The sequence below is a fragment of the Sorex fumeus genome, unplaced genomic scaffold, assembly GCF_029834395.1.
Source record: "Sorex fumeus unplaced genomic scaffold, SorFum_2.1 ptg000098l, whole genome shotgun sequence".
NCBI classification, from domain to species: Eukaryota; Metazoa; Chordata; class Mammalia; order Eulipotyphla; family Soricidae; genus Sorex; species Sorex fumeus.
The window spans coordinates 85,255,056-85,272,209 of record NW_026606155.1 but is presented as its reverse complement, the minus strand read 5'-3'; the positions used below and the strand labels follow the sequence as shown (position 1 = coordinate 85,272,209).

The 17,154-nt window shown below is 54.7% G+C and overlaps 1 protein-coding gene across 1 annotated transcript; it reads right to left on the bottom strand.

The window, feature by feature from the left end:
- Positions 1 to 3,232: 3,232 nt before the first annotated feature.
- Positions 3,233 to 16,114, bottom strand: VPS18 (VPS18 core subunit of CORVET and HOPS complexes). Its single transcript, XM_056133995.1, has 5 exons — positions 15,929 to 16,114; positions 14,298 to 14,439; positions 7,281 to 7,372; positions 5,310 to 7,180; positions 3,233 to 4,219 (listed from the first exon to the last, which is right to left on the bottom strand). The coding sequence occupies exons 1-5, from the start codon at positions 16,017 to 16,019 to the stop codon at positions 3,494 to 3,496; spliced, it is 2,922 nt and encodes a 973-aa protein (XP_055989970.1). The 5' UTR covers positions 16,020 to 16,114; the 3' UTR covers positions 3,233 to 3,493.
- Positions 16,115 to 17,154: the final 1,040 nt, after the last annotated feature.

Here is a 17,154-nt window from a genome sequence, read left to right as displayed (position 1 = left end):
GGGCCTTCTTGGGGAGGCTCCCATTCATCCTCAACCTGCCGCGGGGCCTAGCCTTGCCCCCCCCCAGAAGCAAAACTGCCAGCAGGGGCCTTTGTGGGGCTGCTCCCGAGTGGCACTGCCTGGGGTCCCCTCCATGGGGCAACAGATGGACCTATGGTCTCTGCAGAACAATGGTGGGGGAGGGGCCCTGGCATCACCGCCCCAAACAGGAAGCGCCGCAGGAGCTTCAAAGAACTGGCAGGGCCAAGAGGCTGAGTGGCTGGAGCTGGTCCCAGGACTGCCAGCCTTGGGCCGCCCAGCCTGGGAAGGATGGGGGGTGGGGGGCGGGGGCTGTGGTGCAAGGCAGCTGGGGCTGGGGCAGAGGCGCCCTGGCACCCTCTGCGCAGCCGCGACTGTCCTGAGGGCCAGGCTGCGAGAAGGGGCGCGGGCTGGAGCCCTTCCCCAGCTGCATGGCCCCTTGCCGGGCCTCTGGGGCTGCAGGTTCTTTCCCAGGCCAGCCTGGGTCTGGCCGGCCAGCAAGTACCCAACCCAGAGGGGCAGGGCTGGCACTGCGCCTGCTGCCCACTCCCTGCCTCCTGCTCCCAGCTGCTCTGCTCAGAGCCTTTTCCTCTCCACTTCCTGTTCACACAGGGGGGGGCGGGAAGTGGAGGGAGGAAGTTGGGGGGAGGCGTGTAGGGGGACCCATTGAATAAAAGGAATTAACCGTTTCCCTCCTCTGACCTCTGGGAATTTCCGCCTGTGAAAGTGTCTCGAAGAATCGGCAGAGCTGGGGGAGTGGGGAGACCTGGGCCCCCCACCCTCCACAAGAAGCGGTGGGGCCAGATAACTCCCGCCGGCCCCCCTAACCTTTTGTTTCCCTGGCGCCTGGGGGAGCAGCACCCAGGGCAGCCTGGAGCCCGGGGGGCCCCCTCCCGTCCTGCTTGGCCTGCGGGGTCCTGGGTGGGGCGGAGGCGGGGGCGGGGGGCAATCCCCTGGGCCTGGTGGTCCCGGATGAGTGACTGCACACCCAGGCCCCCTGGCTCTGAGCCTGTGCCTTTCTGCCAGAGTGGGGGCCGTTGGCCAGACTGCCCGGAGGTGGGAAAGGGCAAGCGGTGGCAGTGCAGATGCCCTCAGCCGGGACCCACCCCCAGTGGCCACTCCCCCAGGAGCTGCCAGAGGGAGCCGGCCTGCAGGCCGAGGAAGCTGGTGGACAGCGCTCTCTAGTGCCCACCCGGCCAGCTTAGCAGCCCCCCAGGGCCCTCTCAAGGGCGGGACTCAGGAAGCACCTGCTCCCCAGGACCGTGGCCGCCCTTAGGCTCCCCCAGGTGGCTTCCTTGTTTACAGGCCTCCTGTCCCGCGTCACAGCCTGTGTCCACTCCTCTGGTTTCCAGTGATGGCTCCAGAAGCAACTCATTCATCTTGGCCACTGCCCACACAGCTGCTCCCCCCACCCTTGGGGCCCTCCCCCACCCCGGCTTAGGGCCAAGCCCGGTGGCCTCCGCTCTCCCCTCCATCCCAGGGCATCTGAGAGTCCCAGATTAGCTTCCCATGGCCCTGACTCAACGGAACCCCATTCGGCCTGCGCCAGGGCAGCCTGGGGCCTTTTTCCAGGAAAGAGGAAGCAGTCTAGGACCAGATGGGCAGGGGCATCCCAGGCTGCCCGAGCCAAGTCCTCTGGGAGAGGGAGCAACGGGGCGGTGTTTGTTTGACTCGCGGTATTAGGCCCTATTTGTGCAGCAACAGAAGCCCTGAGCCCGACAGAACAAGCAAGAGCAGCCGGCGGCAGGCTGGGGCGCACACCTGATCCTTGCCACCAGACACCCTGAGGCTTGTCTGGGTACAAGGGAGCCCTCGGCCCTGAGGAAAGCTGGACGGCCCAGGGCTCAGAGGCTCTCCCCGATCCTAGGGAGGCCCATCCCCAGCCATTTATGTTTCCCCTCTTGCTTCTGGGGAAGATGGGGAATCTGAAGCTCCTCCACCATGGAGGACAGTTTCCGTTCACTCCTGGCAGGCAGTGGCCACGGGGAGACCCGTAGCCCAGGTACTGGACGGCTCCACGAGGCAACTCTGCATGCAGACCGCAGACTAGCCAAGTCTCAACCAACTAGCCAAGGCTGAGGTGACAGGGCAGACAAGAGCCTGGATCCAGCCTGATTTCCAGGAACCTTCACTTGTTTTGATCCGGTCTGGACAGCTCATAGGCCACACCCATAGAGCTGGTCAGTGGACTGTGGACACTGGTCCAGAGAGCAAAGGGTGCACGGCTGATGCCACTGTCAGGTTCCGCTCCAGACTCCAGCCACAGCGGAAGCCCGACAACCCGGAGGGAGGGGCGGGTCACCAGAGCTGGTGGGTGGGTGGGGAACGTTTCTGCCTCTGGCCATGGCAGTGACCATCTCAGCTCCATGCCAGGCCCTAACTCATAGCCAGTTGCCAGGCAGTCTTCAAGCAGGGCAGATGCTGGGAACGCAAAATTCAGGCTGACACACAGTGGGGCAAGGCAATGCATAAGGTGCATAGGGTGAAGAGAGAAAAAACAAGGGTTTTGATTTAGGGCCAGGAAGTAAATTGTCATTCCCTCCCACGCGGGTCAGGAAGGGGGCGGATCTCAGGACAACCTGAGTAGGGAAGACAGAGGAAGTGCTAGTAGAAAAAGGTCCTGGTGACATCGGCCCTCCCAGCCGGGGTGGGGATGGAGTGGTTAAGGGGTGGTACAAGATTGTGTGGGAGCAGTGCCACCTGCTGGCCAGAGGGAAGAATGGCCACTGCCCTGCGATTTAAGGTGATAGTTTGGCTTTTGAGTGAAGGGACAAGTGTGGAGAGACAAGGAAGGGCAAAATCATCCCATCTCCTCCCCAGATGAAAGAGCAAAAGTCAAGGCCCCAAAGCCTGCAGAGAAGCTGTGAGACTGCAGTGCCTTGGGGATGGGGGTGGGGCTCATGCCCAGGCCATATCAATCCAGAGATGACAGAGGGGAGCAGTCTCACACACTCTCCACCCCCAAAAGCCTCTTCCTCTGTGCCCCTGGAGGCTGTCTGCCCCAGGGTACCCCTCCCACATGCCTGAGACCCTGGGGGACTCAGGATGTGCCGCCTTTTAGCATCTGTGACCCAGAGGCAGCCAGACGAGGAGGTTTCATCAGAGAGAGGAGAGGCACGCGGTGAAAAGGAAGAGCAGAACTCATCTCGAAGGAGAGCAGGATGTATGTTAGGAGGCCAAAGCACAAGACAGCAGCCGGGGTCCAGTCCTGACTCTGGCAGGCTCAGACGCTCTCCTGGTAGGAGGCTACTGACCGGGGCCGACAGGCGGCTCCACGCAGGGCCGTGGGGACAGCAGAAGCCACGGTCGGTCAAACTCAGAGCCACCACCTGTGTGTGGGGGGAGGGGGTGGCAACTGGAAAGCCACTCGCCCTCATTTGGAGAGGACCAGGCCCTGACTCAGCTCAGCCTCCCACGAAGGGACCAGTGGCTGACCCGACCACCTGCCCACCCGCCTGTGGGGACACATTCCCTTTTACAACCAGCTGAGGTGCTCCTCCTCGTACCGCTGCGGGTCAATGAAGGGCCGGTCGATGGAGCGGATCATCAGCTCCCCACAGTACACGCACTCAGCAGCCACCAGTTCGTCCAGGTCAGCCTTGAGCTGTTCCCGGCTGGGCCCTGCAGCAGCGGCTGCACCCTCAGCCTCCTTGGCCCGGGCCAAGCCCTTGGTGGGCGGCGGAGCGGCCCCCAGCTTCCGCTGCAGTTCCTCCAGCCGGGCCTGCTTGTAGGCCGGCAGGCCGGGCCGCACCGCCTGCAGCAGGCAGTCGGCGTGGAACATGTGGCCACAGAGGAAGAGGTAGAAGGGGCGGTTGAGCAGGGGGAAGTCGCAGGCGGCGCACTTGTCCTGGGGCTCCACGGTGCCATAGCGGCCCCGCAGCTCCTGCAGGTCACGCCGGATGCGCTGGGCGCTGGCCGTGGCCTCCTCCATCTCCTGCTGCAGCTCCTGGATGTGCTGGTTGTAGGCCTTCAGGGAACTGCAGATGGCCTCCTTGAAGTGGTCGATGGTCACGAAGTCCGGGAAGAAGGGCAGGACGTCCTCTATCTTGAGCAGGGGGCAGCTGGCCAGGCAAGCCATGGCCGTCTGCACGTCCTCCTCTTCCTGCACCACGTGGCGCGCGATCTTCAGCCAAAGCTTCTTCCGCAGCTCCTCATCCTCCTCGGGCAAGTCTGCACACTGCTTCGCCAGGTCCACATCCACCTGTGGGGGACCAAGAGGGGTAGCACGGAGCATCCCAAGCCCCCCTACCACCAAGGGACTGTGGGAGAGGGACACAGTTCAGAAACCCAGGCCGGAGAGGCCAGCAGGCTTGGAAGCAAACAAGACATACACAGACACCATAGGACACTACTCAACAACAACAACCCCCCCGCAGCTTTATCACCTTATTTTTTGGAACAATCTGCAAACTGCAAGGCAGGGCAAGAGAGTTGGCAGCTTTCGCCACTGAACTGAAAGTGCTCCCCTTTCTAGAGGCACCCACTATGACTGCTGCCTGTGTGTGTGAATGTTCCTCGATTCAGAATCATACAACTTCCTTGTTTTTCTCAGAAGGTATTTTGGAAAAATGGAATCTTGACAAAATAGAATTTGCGGGGTGGCGTGTGAGTAAGCCAGAAGGTGAAAGACAAATGCTGGGTGATCTCACTCATTTGTGGTACATGAAGAAAACGAAGTAAGGGATTGGGACGAGGAGGTAGCTCAAAGGGAAAGAATGTATGCTTTGCCTCAGATCCAGTCCCCAGCACCTCATACCACTGGGAGTATCCTTGGGCAGAGTCAGGAATACTCCGGAGTATCATGGGGTGAGATGCAAACATCAAAAACAACCAACCAGGGCCAGAGCGATAGTACAGCGGGCAGGGCATTTGTCTGGCACAGAGCGGACCTGGGTTCCATCTCCGGCATCCCATATGGTCCCTGAGCACCGCCAGGAGTAATTCCTGAGTGCAGAGTCAGGAGTAAATCCTGAGCATCGCAGGCTGTGATCCAAAAAGCCAAACAAGCAAACAAACAAACAAATAAAAAAGCATTACACTAGGGAGCTGCTTGAACAACAAAACTTAAAAAAATCATTAGCAGGGACTGGCGTGACAGTACAGCAGTTAGGTCACTTACCTTGCACGGGGGCAACCCAGGTTTGATCCCCAGCAAACCATATAGTCCCCTGAGCACCACCAGGAGTATTCCTGAACCAGGAGCAACCCTCGAGCACAGTGAGATGTGGCCCCCAAACAAAAACAACACCCCAAAACCCCAGTAAAACATAAAACCCGACTCAGCAGCTCACCTGCAGGGCCAGGTCCACAGCCTCCTCGTAGAGCTCCAGGACCTTGTAGACGTGGACACAGGCACGGTGGTGGCCGTGCTCGGCACAGAGCCGCAGGGCATACTTGAGGTCGTAGTGCACACGGTGCGGGCTGGCCCCGGCCTTCTCCAGGTAGGTGAGCAGCGAGGCGGGCTGGCCACGGGCGTACAGTGACAGCAGGTAGTTGTGGATGGCCTGCTCCGTCTCACCCAGCGTGTTCACGCAGAATTCCATGTAGCGGATGGCCTGGCTCACCTGCTGTGCCTCGCCCCCCTGGCTGTAGTTCACCAGGGCCGGAATGAGCTGCCGGGCGTCCAGCCGGCTGCCCATCTCCATCCAGGCGTCCACCAGCTGGCGGGGGATGTGACGGATGAGAACGGGGGAGAACTTGTAGAAGAGCTGTGGGTCGCGGTGGCGGGCCAGCACCGCCAGGGCCTCCTCGTAGGCCTCGTGCTGGCAGTGGTAGGCCACCACACGCTCGTAGTCCTGCATGATCACAGCGAAGTACACCATGTGCTCTGTGTCCCCGTGGCTGGCCAGCAGCTCGTGGATGGAGGCGCGGCTGGCGAAGAGCCAGTCCTTGTGGCGGGGGCTGCTGAGGAAGGCTCGGAAGCGCTCCCGGGTCTCCAGGTAGAGGGTCAGGGCCTCGGGGTCCCCCTGCAGGGCGCCGAGCCGGCTCAGGTAGAGCTCGGTCAGCCAGGTGGTGAGCAGCGTGGCCTGCGTGCGCTCTGCAGGCTTCAGGCCTGCCAGCTTCTGCTGCAGAAACTCGGCCAGAGCTTCCTCCTGCCGGGCCTCCAGGAACTTGAGGGCGATCTCCTCGAAGTAGCTCTGTGTGAGCGCGTAGCAGCGGGCACTCTCCACGTAGCGCCGCTGGCGGAAGCAGAAGTCGGCCTCGCGGGCCAGTACGGTGTCCAGGCAGTCGGGTCGCTCACGGCAGTACTCCTTGGCCAGGTCAAAGCGGTTCATGTCCAGGTACGTGCGCCACACGTCGCGCGCCTCCCGCTGCACGTGGTAGCGGAAGACGGCGCGCTCCGTGTGTGCCCACAGGTGGCCGGTGGACGCATCCTTCACCATGTGCCGCAGGGGCCCGAACTTCTCCAGGAAGTGGTCGCGCAGCACCACCTGCCCGGTCAGCGTGCACACGGCCTCCACGCGGTCGGCCAGCAGCAGCAGAAAGTGGAACTGGGTCAGGACGATGGCCAGCGGGGGGCTGGCGCGGGGGCCCACACCCTCGGGGTACTCCCAGACCTGCTCCTCGCTCAGCAGCGAGTCAGGGCGCACGCAGTCCAGGGCGCCGTACAGCACGCCGTCCCCCATCATCCAGGCGAAGGCCCGGGGTGACGAGCGCAGCTTGGGGGTGTAGAAGGCCAGCTCGCTGTAGCCCAGGCTGCTGGGGAACTCGCGGAAGGGCGGGGGGTGGTCGGCGTAGGCAGCGAAGAGCCCCGAGAAGCCCTGGGCATCCGCCCCCTCTGCCGTCTTCCCGATGAACTGGAAGAGACGCTGGCGGGTGGTGGCCAGGACAAAGGCACGGCGGTCGGGGCCCCGCTCCGCCTCCAGGGAGCACACAGGGGCCGGCCCCCCTTCTTCGTTGAGCACGTACAGTGGACGGAAGTAGAGGTCGGGGGCAGGACCGAAGAGCCCCCCCTCATTGGCTGAGAGCTCGGCTTCAAAGATCTGGCCCTGGGCAGTGCCCACCAGGATGGGCCCGGTGCTGCTCTCAGTGCCCAGGGCTTTGTTCCAGCCCACACTCTCCACCAGCTGCCCTTTCCAGCGGGCCAGAGGCCGCACCTTCTGCCCATTCCGGTTCACGTAGAGGACCTCGGTGCTGCTCAGGGCAATCAGCAGATGGGAGCCTGGGATGGAGAGAGTGGTGAGTCTGAGAGGGCGCTGCCGTCCCCTCCCTCCTTGTCTTCTGGCCCACAGGTGCCCTCTCCCACACCCGCCATAACTTACCCGTGTGGTCCAGGAACATTTTATGAACTTTGGCATCATCCTTGCGTCCCAGCTCCATGTGGTTGGGCTCATTGGCCTTGCCCAAGTCAATGCTGCAGGGATATGAGGCACGGTTGGTTGGTGGGTTTTTGTCTTTTAGGCCAGAGCTAGTAGTGCTCAGGGGAAATGGAACCAGTGACGGCCTACAGGCAAGGCAAATGCCTTTCCCACTGTACTATCTCTCTGGCCCTAAGAATCACTGTCGGGGCAGGAGATAGAGCAGTGAGTAAAGCCTTTTTTTTTTTTTTGAGTCATACCCAGCAATGCACAGGGGTTACCTCCTGGCTTTGCTCTCAGGAATTACTCCTGGCAGTGCTCGGGGAACCATATGGGATGCTGGGAATTGAACCCAGGTTGCAAGGCAAACACCCTACCCGCTATACTATCACTCCAGCCCGCAGTTGGTAAAGTCTTGCCTTGGGTTCGAACCCTGGCATCCCATGGTCCCCTAAGCATCACCTGATAAAACTCAAATAATCTCCACTTCCTTCCCTCAAGAAAAAAAGAGACTCACAGGGCCATTCCAGAGAAGGCCAGTCTGGGACTTTTTCAGCAGGCTAAGTGCATTCTTTGCCTGTAGGAACCTGGGGTTCAATCTCCTAAACGACACAGTCCCCTGAGCACCAGTGAGTGTAGCCCAAAAGTAAAAACAAAACAAAAATCAGGATGGTTCGGATCTGTTTTTCTTGGGGAAAGGAGAAAAGGGGCCACACTTGGTTGTGCTCAAGGCTTACTCCTGGCTCTGTGCTCAGGGATCACTATTGGCTGGGCTTGGGAGGGCTATCTGAGGTGCTGGGGGTGAAAATCTGGGTCAGCCTCGCACAAGGCAGTACCCTCCCCACTGTACTATCGCTCCATCCCCCAGGAGTGATTCAGAACCACAAACCTCTCTATGTGATGAAAGCCACGGTCTTTCTTCCCTGCAAATGCCACATAGGCTTCTGAATATGATGCCAAGAGGACTCTGAAACAAAGACTGGCCCTGCTTCAAAGCCCTCGGCTGGGAGGCCCCCTCTGTACGGGAAGTGATGGAGAGAAGGAACCGCTGCCCTCTGCTCACACACCTCCAGCCCATCTGGGAAGATGGCCAGTGGGAGTAAGAAGGGGACGCAGGGGGCCAGGGACACAGGTCAGCAGTAGAATACTCACTTTGCATCTGGGAGGCCCCGGGGTGGATCTCTGAATGCCTCCCAAACCCCAAAAGAAGGGAACAAAAGTAACTAATAGTTACTGATTAATTTTTTGCACCAAGCACCATGTCAAGAGTTTAATCTAGGATCATCCCCATCTTCTCAGGCACCTTGAAGAGTGCTCCTAATTCAAATTACATTTTTCCCAAAAATTCTTCGTAAGCTATATGCTCATTATAACTAAACAATCAAAGCAAATATGTATAAAGATAAGGTTAGTGCTGGAGAGATAATAGAGCAGTTAAAGTGCTTGCTTTGTGTGTGGCTACTCCAGTGTGATCCCCAGGCCTGCATGGTCCCCTGACACCACCAGGGCATGGATCCCAAACCAAGTCCTCTGTCCTCCCCCCAAAAAATGTCAATTATTTTCTTCTATATTCCCATCATTCCCTTGACACTTTTTGTTTTGTTTTAGGACCACACCTGGTGGTTCTCTGTGGGATAATATTTGTTTGTCCTTTCTGCCTTGCTGCAGGGAGCTTAGGTTTTTGGGTTTTTCCTATCATAGTGCTCCCATTCCTCTGTGTTTATTTGTAATCTCTTTCTTTGTGCTCTGTTGACTTGTAAATATTGTTTTTCTCTTCTCCTTAAGTCCTTTGCATAGTTAATTCAGAGTAATGTCCTTTTTATTTCTTTTGGGTTTTTTGTTTTTGTTTTTTGCTTTTTGGGTCACACACCCAGCAATGCACAGGGGTTACTCTTGTTCTGCACTCAGGAATTACTCCTGGTGGCACTCAGAGGACCATATGGGATGCTGGAAATCAAACCTGGGTCAGCTGCATGCAAGGCAAACGCCCTACCCGCTGTGCTATCGCTCCAGCCCTGCAATGTCCTTTTTATATGGACACAAGAAGACAGCTATGGGCTGGAGCGATAGCACAGAGGGTAGGGCCTTTGCCTTGCAAGCGGCTGACCCGAGTTCGATTCCCAGCATCCCATATGGTCCCCTGAGCACCGCCAGGAGTAATTCATGAGTGCAGAGTCAGGAGTAACCCCTGTGCATAGCGAGGTGTGACCCAAAAAGCAAAAAAAAAAAAAAAAAAAAGACAGTTAATGCTATGCTTTTATAACTTGCATGTTAATTGACTCTGAATGATAATTCACTGCTGGGCGTCTGTTCTCTCGACTTAAGCCTCAGTTGCCCTTACTTCCTAGATCCCCAAAACTAGGGTCCTGACGAGGGACTGGACTGACGAGGGCAAGCTGTGAGCTACTCTGCCATCGAAATGGGCCTGGCCAAAGTGTCATAATACTCAACTATAAGTTAAGAGCATGGTCACGGACAAATTCTGTTGTGACCCAAAAAGTAATAACTAGATTTGTACCTTGCTAGGGTTAGGAATGATTAATATGACCTGAGCACTGTAGTCTGAGTCTGTGGCGAGATGTCCGTAGGGAGTCGCCCTGTAAGCCTCAAATTCAGCCTGATAGGCCATCAGGAAGGGCTTTGGTATGTTGATTATGCTACCCCCAATGAAAGAGAGAGAGAGAGAGAGAGAGAGAGCGCGCGCAAGGGCAGCAAGATGGAGCGCAGAGAGAGTAGCAAGGGGGACAGAGGGAGAAGAACGTAGGGGAAGAATGCAGGAGCAGGTGCATGGAGAGAGACCAGGCTGTGAGATGGATGAGTGGGAGAGACGAGAGGAGACAGGAATGAGGGACAGTGTGAGACTAGAGTGGGGAGCTTAGTGAGACTGGAACAGGTGTGTGGGGAGAATGGAAAACAGCAACTGATCATCAACCAGCTTGGCCCTCGTTTCCTCCTTCATCCACCCATGGCCGCCCTGGTGAGCAAGCAGCCTGAGTCCACTGAACCTGGGCAGCGAGAGGGAGAGTCGCCAGGGCTCTCCCTAGCTGCCCAGAGATTACACAGTTCTCCTAGCCCTGCACTCAGACATTACTGCAGGAAGGCTCAGGGAACCATATGGGGTGACAGGGATCAAACCTGGGTTCCCGCATGCAAAGCAAGAGCCTTACCTGCTGTACTATTGTCCCGGCCCCTATTCCCATCATTCCCAACAGAGGAAGCATCTTTAGGCAGCATAGTAGAGTGGATAATACGTTTTCTTTGCAGGCTGCCCACAGGTTTGATTCCTGATATCCCAGAGCACAGCCAGAGGTGGTCAAACAAAATGAAACAACCACCTTCAGTATCTATCTTACTGCTAACATCTTTCCCCATTCTCGTGTTTAAATAGGACTGCTCTGCTTTTCTCCAAAACCGTCTTTGTTTCCTTCATATCACGTATGTGATATAATGTGTGGATACACAGATAATGTTTTTCTCACTTTTTTTTTTTAAATTAAGGTTTTGGATCCATTTTGCACTCTGTGTCTCTGCACTTCTGCATTCAAGGAACACTCCTGATGGGGCTCAGGGGACCATATGTGATGCCAGGAAGCAAACCTGACTACCTCAGATGGAGCTCTTTTAATTTTTATCTATTTCTTTTTTGGGGGTGGGGTGAAGGGGTATCTCTACTAAGAAGTGTTTAGGAGGCCTGAAAGCCCTTACCAGCGATTTTTAGTCATGGAGGCCTATGGTTCAGTGAAAGAACCTGAGAATGCAGAGGTACTCAGGCCTTGTGGTGCTCCAGAGCCTGCCAGGGCTATATTCTGCAGTCTTCAGGCGACCACATGGTACCTGGGACTGAAGCAGGGTCGGCCAGGAGCAAGGCATGCAACTTGACCCTTATTTATTTATTGTTGTGCTCACCCCAGCAGGGTTCGGGGTTACTCCTGGAAATGGTCAGGGGATCATGCAATGTCAGAGGTCAAACCCAGCTTCCCACAAGCAAAGCATGTGCTCCATTTTATGATCTATCTCTCCAGCCCCTTTCTTGTTGTTAGAATAACTATGGAATATTTTTATTTCTGGCTGAACCTTCATTTCCTTACTTTTCTGATGACTGGCCATTCAGCATCAGTCCAGTTTTTCCTACCATAAATAATGCTGCAATCAATAATATCCTTGTCTATACATAGATGCAGACTGGAACTTTTTCTTCTTTAGGGATGTATGTACTCCCAAAGTGGAACTGCTGAGCCAATGCTAAAAATATTTAAACTTGGGGCTGTAGTGACAGTACAGGGGGTAGGGCGTTTGGCTTGAACATGGCATGGCCGACTCAGGTTCGATCCCGGGCATCCCAGGATATTGTCCCCTCAGCACCACCAGGAGTAATTCCTGAGTGCAGAGTCAGGATTAACCCCTGAGCATCATTGGGTATGACCTCAAAAGCAAAAAAAAAAAAAAAAGTTCTTTTTTAATTTCAATAGACATCTTTTCCCCTAAATGGAGGAAGTTTACATATTCAGCAATAAGGGACCAAAGTCTACTTGTGTAAATCTTTAACAGCAGCATATATTACTGTTTTCAATTTTTGCCAGTCTGACCTTAGATTACAAAACAGAGATTACCAGAGGGGCGAGAAGGGGGGAATGAAGAGGAGAACTAAAAGTAACAGACAGGCCTTGGTGGAGGAAGTTAGGCACTTGGTGGTGATGAGATGTGGTATCACATCATTTATCAAGACCATTCGATATGCCAGACACAGTAACAACAAAGTCTCCAATGGAGACGTTACTGGGCCCGCTCGAGCAAATCGACGATCAACGGGAGGGCCTTTACCTTTACCTTTACCTTTATGAAAGTTACACTATTGTAAATGTGTGTCTTAAATGACAATAATAAGCAAAAAATGTGTGTATTAAATGACAATAATAAGCAAATATATATATATCTTCCAAATACATATATATATATATGTAGCCAATATAACAGGTTTAAAAGAAAGTGGCATCTAGAGCCAGAGATGTAGCTCAGTGGTACAATGTTTGCCTTGAATAGTGATATAATATTTGCTTATTTATTTATTTCTTGGTTTGGGAGCACACTTGGCAGTGCTCAGGGATCAAACCCAGGTTGGCCATATGTAAGGCAAGAGCCCTACCCGCTGTACTATCTCTTCCGCCCTCACCCCACCATCTTTTGTCTTGATCTAACTGAGAGTGTTTTTTTTTGTTTTGTCCTCACAGCAGTTAGCATGCCATCAAATATATCTTTTTCCCTTGTGGCTTCTGGATTTTTCTAGCTTGAGTCAAGTCTCCTTTCAGCTCAAGAACATAGAATTTTTTTTTCCAAAAAGAAATTTTCCTGGGCCAGAGCAACAGGTAGGGCACTTGCTTCACACATGATCAATCTGGGTTTGATCTTTGACACCCCACTAGGACACTGGTCCTCTGTGCCCTACCAGGGGTGATCCCTGAGCGCCGAGCCAGGACTAAGCCCTGAGCACCACTGTGTGTGCCCCTCATGACAAAAAAAATTTTTTTTTTTTTTTTATATTTGTATTGTTTGATTTTGGTTTGGTTTGGAGTCACATCTGGTGATGCTCAGGGGTTACTTCTGGAAGTGCTCAGGGGAACATATGGGATGCTGGGGACTGAACCTGGGTCGGTCATGTATAACAGCCCAACCCGCTGTTCCAGTGCTCCAGCCCTGTACTGTTTGATTTTTATAAACAATTTTCCATATTTTGTGATAGAGGTTTAGCAACATATAGGTTTAGCAGGATTATATTTCATATGGTTGTTGCTATTATTATTGTTATTATTATAGCGAGGGGCCCATAACTGGCTGTGCTCAGAGGGCCATGCAGTGCTGGGAATCGAACCCAGGCATTCAGCATGCAAAACACAGGCTTAGTCTATCGCATTATCTCCCAGGCTTCAGTAGCTTATTCAGAATAAATACCCTTGCCAATATGTTTGTCAAATATTATTTCTATATACCATGTCCCTCTGTTTTTATTGAGGTGTATAATGTTTCCTGGTGGGGAGGTTTGGCACCAAACCTGGCAGGTCTTTAGGGCTACTCTAGGCTCTGTGCTTAAGGTGTTTCTCCAGCAATACTGGAACTAGCCTGTGGTGCCAGTCTTGAACCCAGGTTTCCTGCCTCGGAAGCATGGTCTCAGCCCATTGAGCCATCTCTCCGGCCCTCTTTACTTTCCTTTCCAGAGAATTTACTCAGAACTCTAGGCAGTTCCTTGGAATTATGTGACTAATATGGATTGTTACTAACAGAGCTGTGGGTGACCAATCTCCATCATAGATGGTAAGTGGTAGGGTTGGGGAACTGAGTCTAGGTCTCATGCTCTGATTCTTGGCAGTGCTCACTTGACTTACTCTTGTCTCTGCATTCAGGAGTGACTCCTGGTGGTGTTCAGGGAACCATACTCGATACCAGGAATCAAACCCAGATTGGCCACAAGCAAGAAAGTGCCCTAACAGCTGTACTACTGCTCTACCCCAGATTCTGTTCTGATTTTGTGTGTGCATGTGTGTGTGTGTGTTTTCTTTTTGGGTCACACCTGGTGATGCTCAGGGGTTACTCCTGGCTCTGTACTCAGGAATTACCCCTGGTGATGCTCAGGGGATCATATGGGATGCTGGGAATCAAACCTGGGTCAGCTGCATGCAAGGCAAACGCCCTACCCACTTTACTATCGCTCCAGCCACCCCCCCTTTTTTTTAAAATTTTTTGTGTTTTGAGGCCCCACCCCACAATGCTCCAGGGCTGTTCCTGGAAGTCCTTAGAGCCATTTCTGTGGAACCCGGGTCTGATTCTTAGCTAGTATGCTGCTAATTCCCTTTGGGAAACAATGTTTGTGAAAACTTCCAAATCCACTGCTTCACCTGCCCAGGTTAAAAGAAATTCCTTCTGTCCGTTAAGACTCCTCAAACCTACCAATCTACTTCCCACTAAGAAAGATTCGCGACCCCCAGTTACCGGAGCAGCGTGTCCTTGCCCAGGCTCATGCACAGTTGATTGCAGGAGACGACCAGACTAGTGATTCTCTCAGAAGGAGTGAAGTCAATGCGCTGCTTCGTGAAGATAGGCATTTCCTTCTCAAGCTGGGCATTCACATACCCTGTGGTTAGGAGTGAGGCAAAGGTTAGCTATCGGAGAGCTGGAGGAAGGACAAGGTGAGTCCACACTGACACGAAGGGTTTCTGTCCACTTCCCATAACACTCCTGCCCCAGGTCCTCAGCTAACGAACAAGAATTCACTGCCGGGTATGGATTCAGTGGCAGAGCACATGCTTTGCATGGGAGAGGCAGGCCCTGGGCTCCATCCCTGGCCACACATGATTGATAGCTCCATCCCTGGCGCATGTGTACACAGCCCCCTCTGTCCCCCACAAATATATGGAGTGCTTTGCTAATCTCTACATTAGGGGTCCTATGCTCTTCCCACACCTTTTTTTTATTTTGGAGAGGGGCACACCTAGTGGTACCCAGGGGCTACTCCTAGCTCTGAACTCAGGAATCACTCCTGGAGTGCTCTGGCAACCATATGGGATGTTGGGGATCAAACCTGGGTGGGCTGCATACAAGGCAAGTGCCATACCTACTGTACTATCTCTCTAGCCTCTCTTTCCGCACTTCTGACAGCAGTGATGGGTTGGTTCCTTGGTGCCTTGGTTCCATGCTATTACACCACAATGTACCAGCTCCAAGCAGTAACAGAGGGAAGAGCTGGGAGCTCCCTGACCAATCTTGGGCCCAGTGATCTCCACTTAACTAATGCTGGCTTCCTCCCAGACAGGTATGGTCTCAGAATGAGGTTCGAAAGAGCCGGGGGTGGGGGTGGGTGTAACATTCCAATCATTTGTTAACTAACTGCAGTTGCTTTTTTTTTTTAATACTCTCATTCTTTTTTACCATGAGTCAAAATGTGCCAGCACCTTTACCCAGCACGGGGCTGACACTGTTCAATCACTAGCCCCACTTATGGTCCCCCACACACCAACAGGAGTGATCCTTGAGCACAGAGCCAGGATTAGGCTGAGCACCCTGGTGTGACCCACGCCCCCCCAACCAAACATACCGGCCCTGAAAACTCTGCCATACGTTCTACAATTTCCCCTCCACTCCAGGAAGCACCCAGGTCTGGCAAGGGCCTCCAATGCTTCGTTTTTCCTACTCAGGGGGAAAATGCACAACCCCTTCCCCCTGCAACCTGCAAATACTGGATCGGGACAGGGGAAGCTCAGAAACGGGAGAAGCCTGGGTGCATTCTCAGTTCTCCCAACAGCAGCCATGGACGCAAGTCCATTCTCAGTTCTCCCAACAGCAGCCATGGACGCAAGTCACTTCCTTCTCTGAGTCCCAGTTCCCTCTTACAGGTTCCCTGGAGGCAGGGCCTAGGTTAAGCGCTGCCTGTCATGCTCCCGTGCTCGCTCGCTTGCTCTCTCTCCTACTTTTCACCAGCGGGAGACCAAGAAAGCCTGTGCAGCAAACGGGGCCGAGCCTAGGGCTGCACAAGCGCGAGGTGCGCTTGGGGCTCTTGGAGCCGCCCCGCCCCGGCTCGTGCCAGGGGAACCGAGCAGGGGCCAAAGCTCCTTCCACTCCCTTACCCGAGTGAGGGATGCCCACGCTGGGGCAGCCGGGTTGCAAGACCGCCGAGCGGGACAGGGAGTCCTCGTATTCATCCAGGATGGACGCCATGGTGTCCGGCCTTTGGGCGCCCCCGGGTTCCGACAGGGTTCGCCCCCGGGGATCCCGGACCCCGGCTTAGAAACTGCGATTGCTCAGCCTCCACCGAGAGCCTGGCAACCCACCGCCGACGCTTTAAAATCCTGAGAATCTTCTCGCTCAAGGCGGGAAAGCCGCCCAGGGCTTGACTCTTGAGCCACGGCGCAGCCCACCCCGCCCCCCGAGAGACCGGCGGCGACCCCCAGCCCGCGCCCGGTGCTCCCAGCCTCGCCGGGCAGCTCAGCTGACTCGCGCTCCGGGGACGCGGGCCTATAACGTAACTTCCGGGTTCTCAGCCCCGCGTCAGCTCGCGCAGGAACGTCCCGGACCAGCCACTGGGCGGCGCAGCCGGGCGCTGCAGGGGCGGGGCCCCGGGCGCGCGCCCGAGAGGGAGGAACGTGGCACCTCCCGCCAAGCACGGTTCCGAGTTTTGACACTAGGTGGCAGTCCCAGCTTTCTCAGCTCCCTCCCAAAGAGCCCGGTCTTAAGTGGGTCCCTAGCACCTTTTCGTGAAGAAAGTGCGTCCCTAGCACCGTCTTGGGTAAAAAATGCGTCCCTAGCACAGTTTTTGTATAAAAAGTGCGTCCCTAGCACCTTTTGAATAAAGAGTGCGTCCCTAGCACCGTTTTTGGATAAAAAGTGCGTCCCTAGCACCTTTTTTAGTAAAAAGTGAGTCCCTAGCACCGTCTTGGGTTAAAAAATGCGTCCCTAGTACAGTTTTTGGTATAAAAAGTGCGTCCCTAGCACCTTTTGAGTAAAAAGTGCGTCCCTAGCACCGTTTTTGGATAAAAAGTGCGTCCCTAGCACCTTTTTAAGTAAAAAGTGAGTCCCTAGCACCTTTTTGAATAGAAAATGCGTCCCTAGCACCGTTTTGGCTAGAAAGTGCGTCCCTAGCACCTTTTTGGGTAGAAAGTGCGTCCCTAGCATCTTTTTGGGTAGAAAGTGCGTCCCTAGCATCTTTTTGGGTAGAAAGTGCGTCCCTAGCACCGTTTTGGGTAGAAAGTGCGTCCCTAGCTCTTTTTTGCATATAAAGAGGGCTCCTAGCACCTTTTGTGCAGAAGTGGGTCCCTAGCACTTTTTTTTTTGTATAGAAATTGCATTCTAGCAG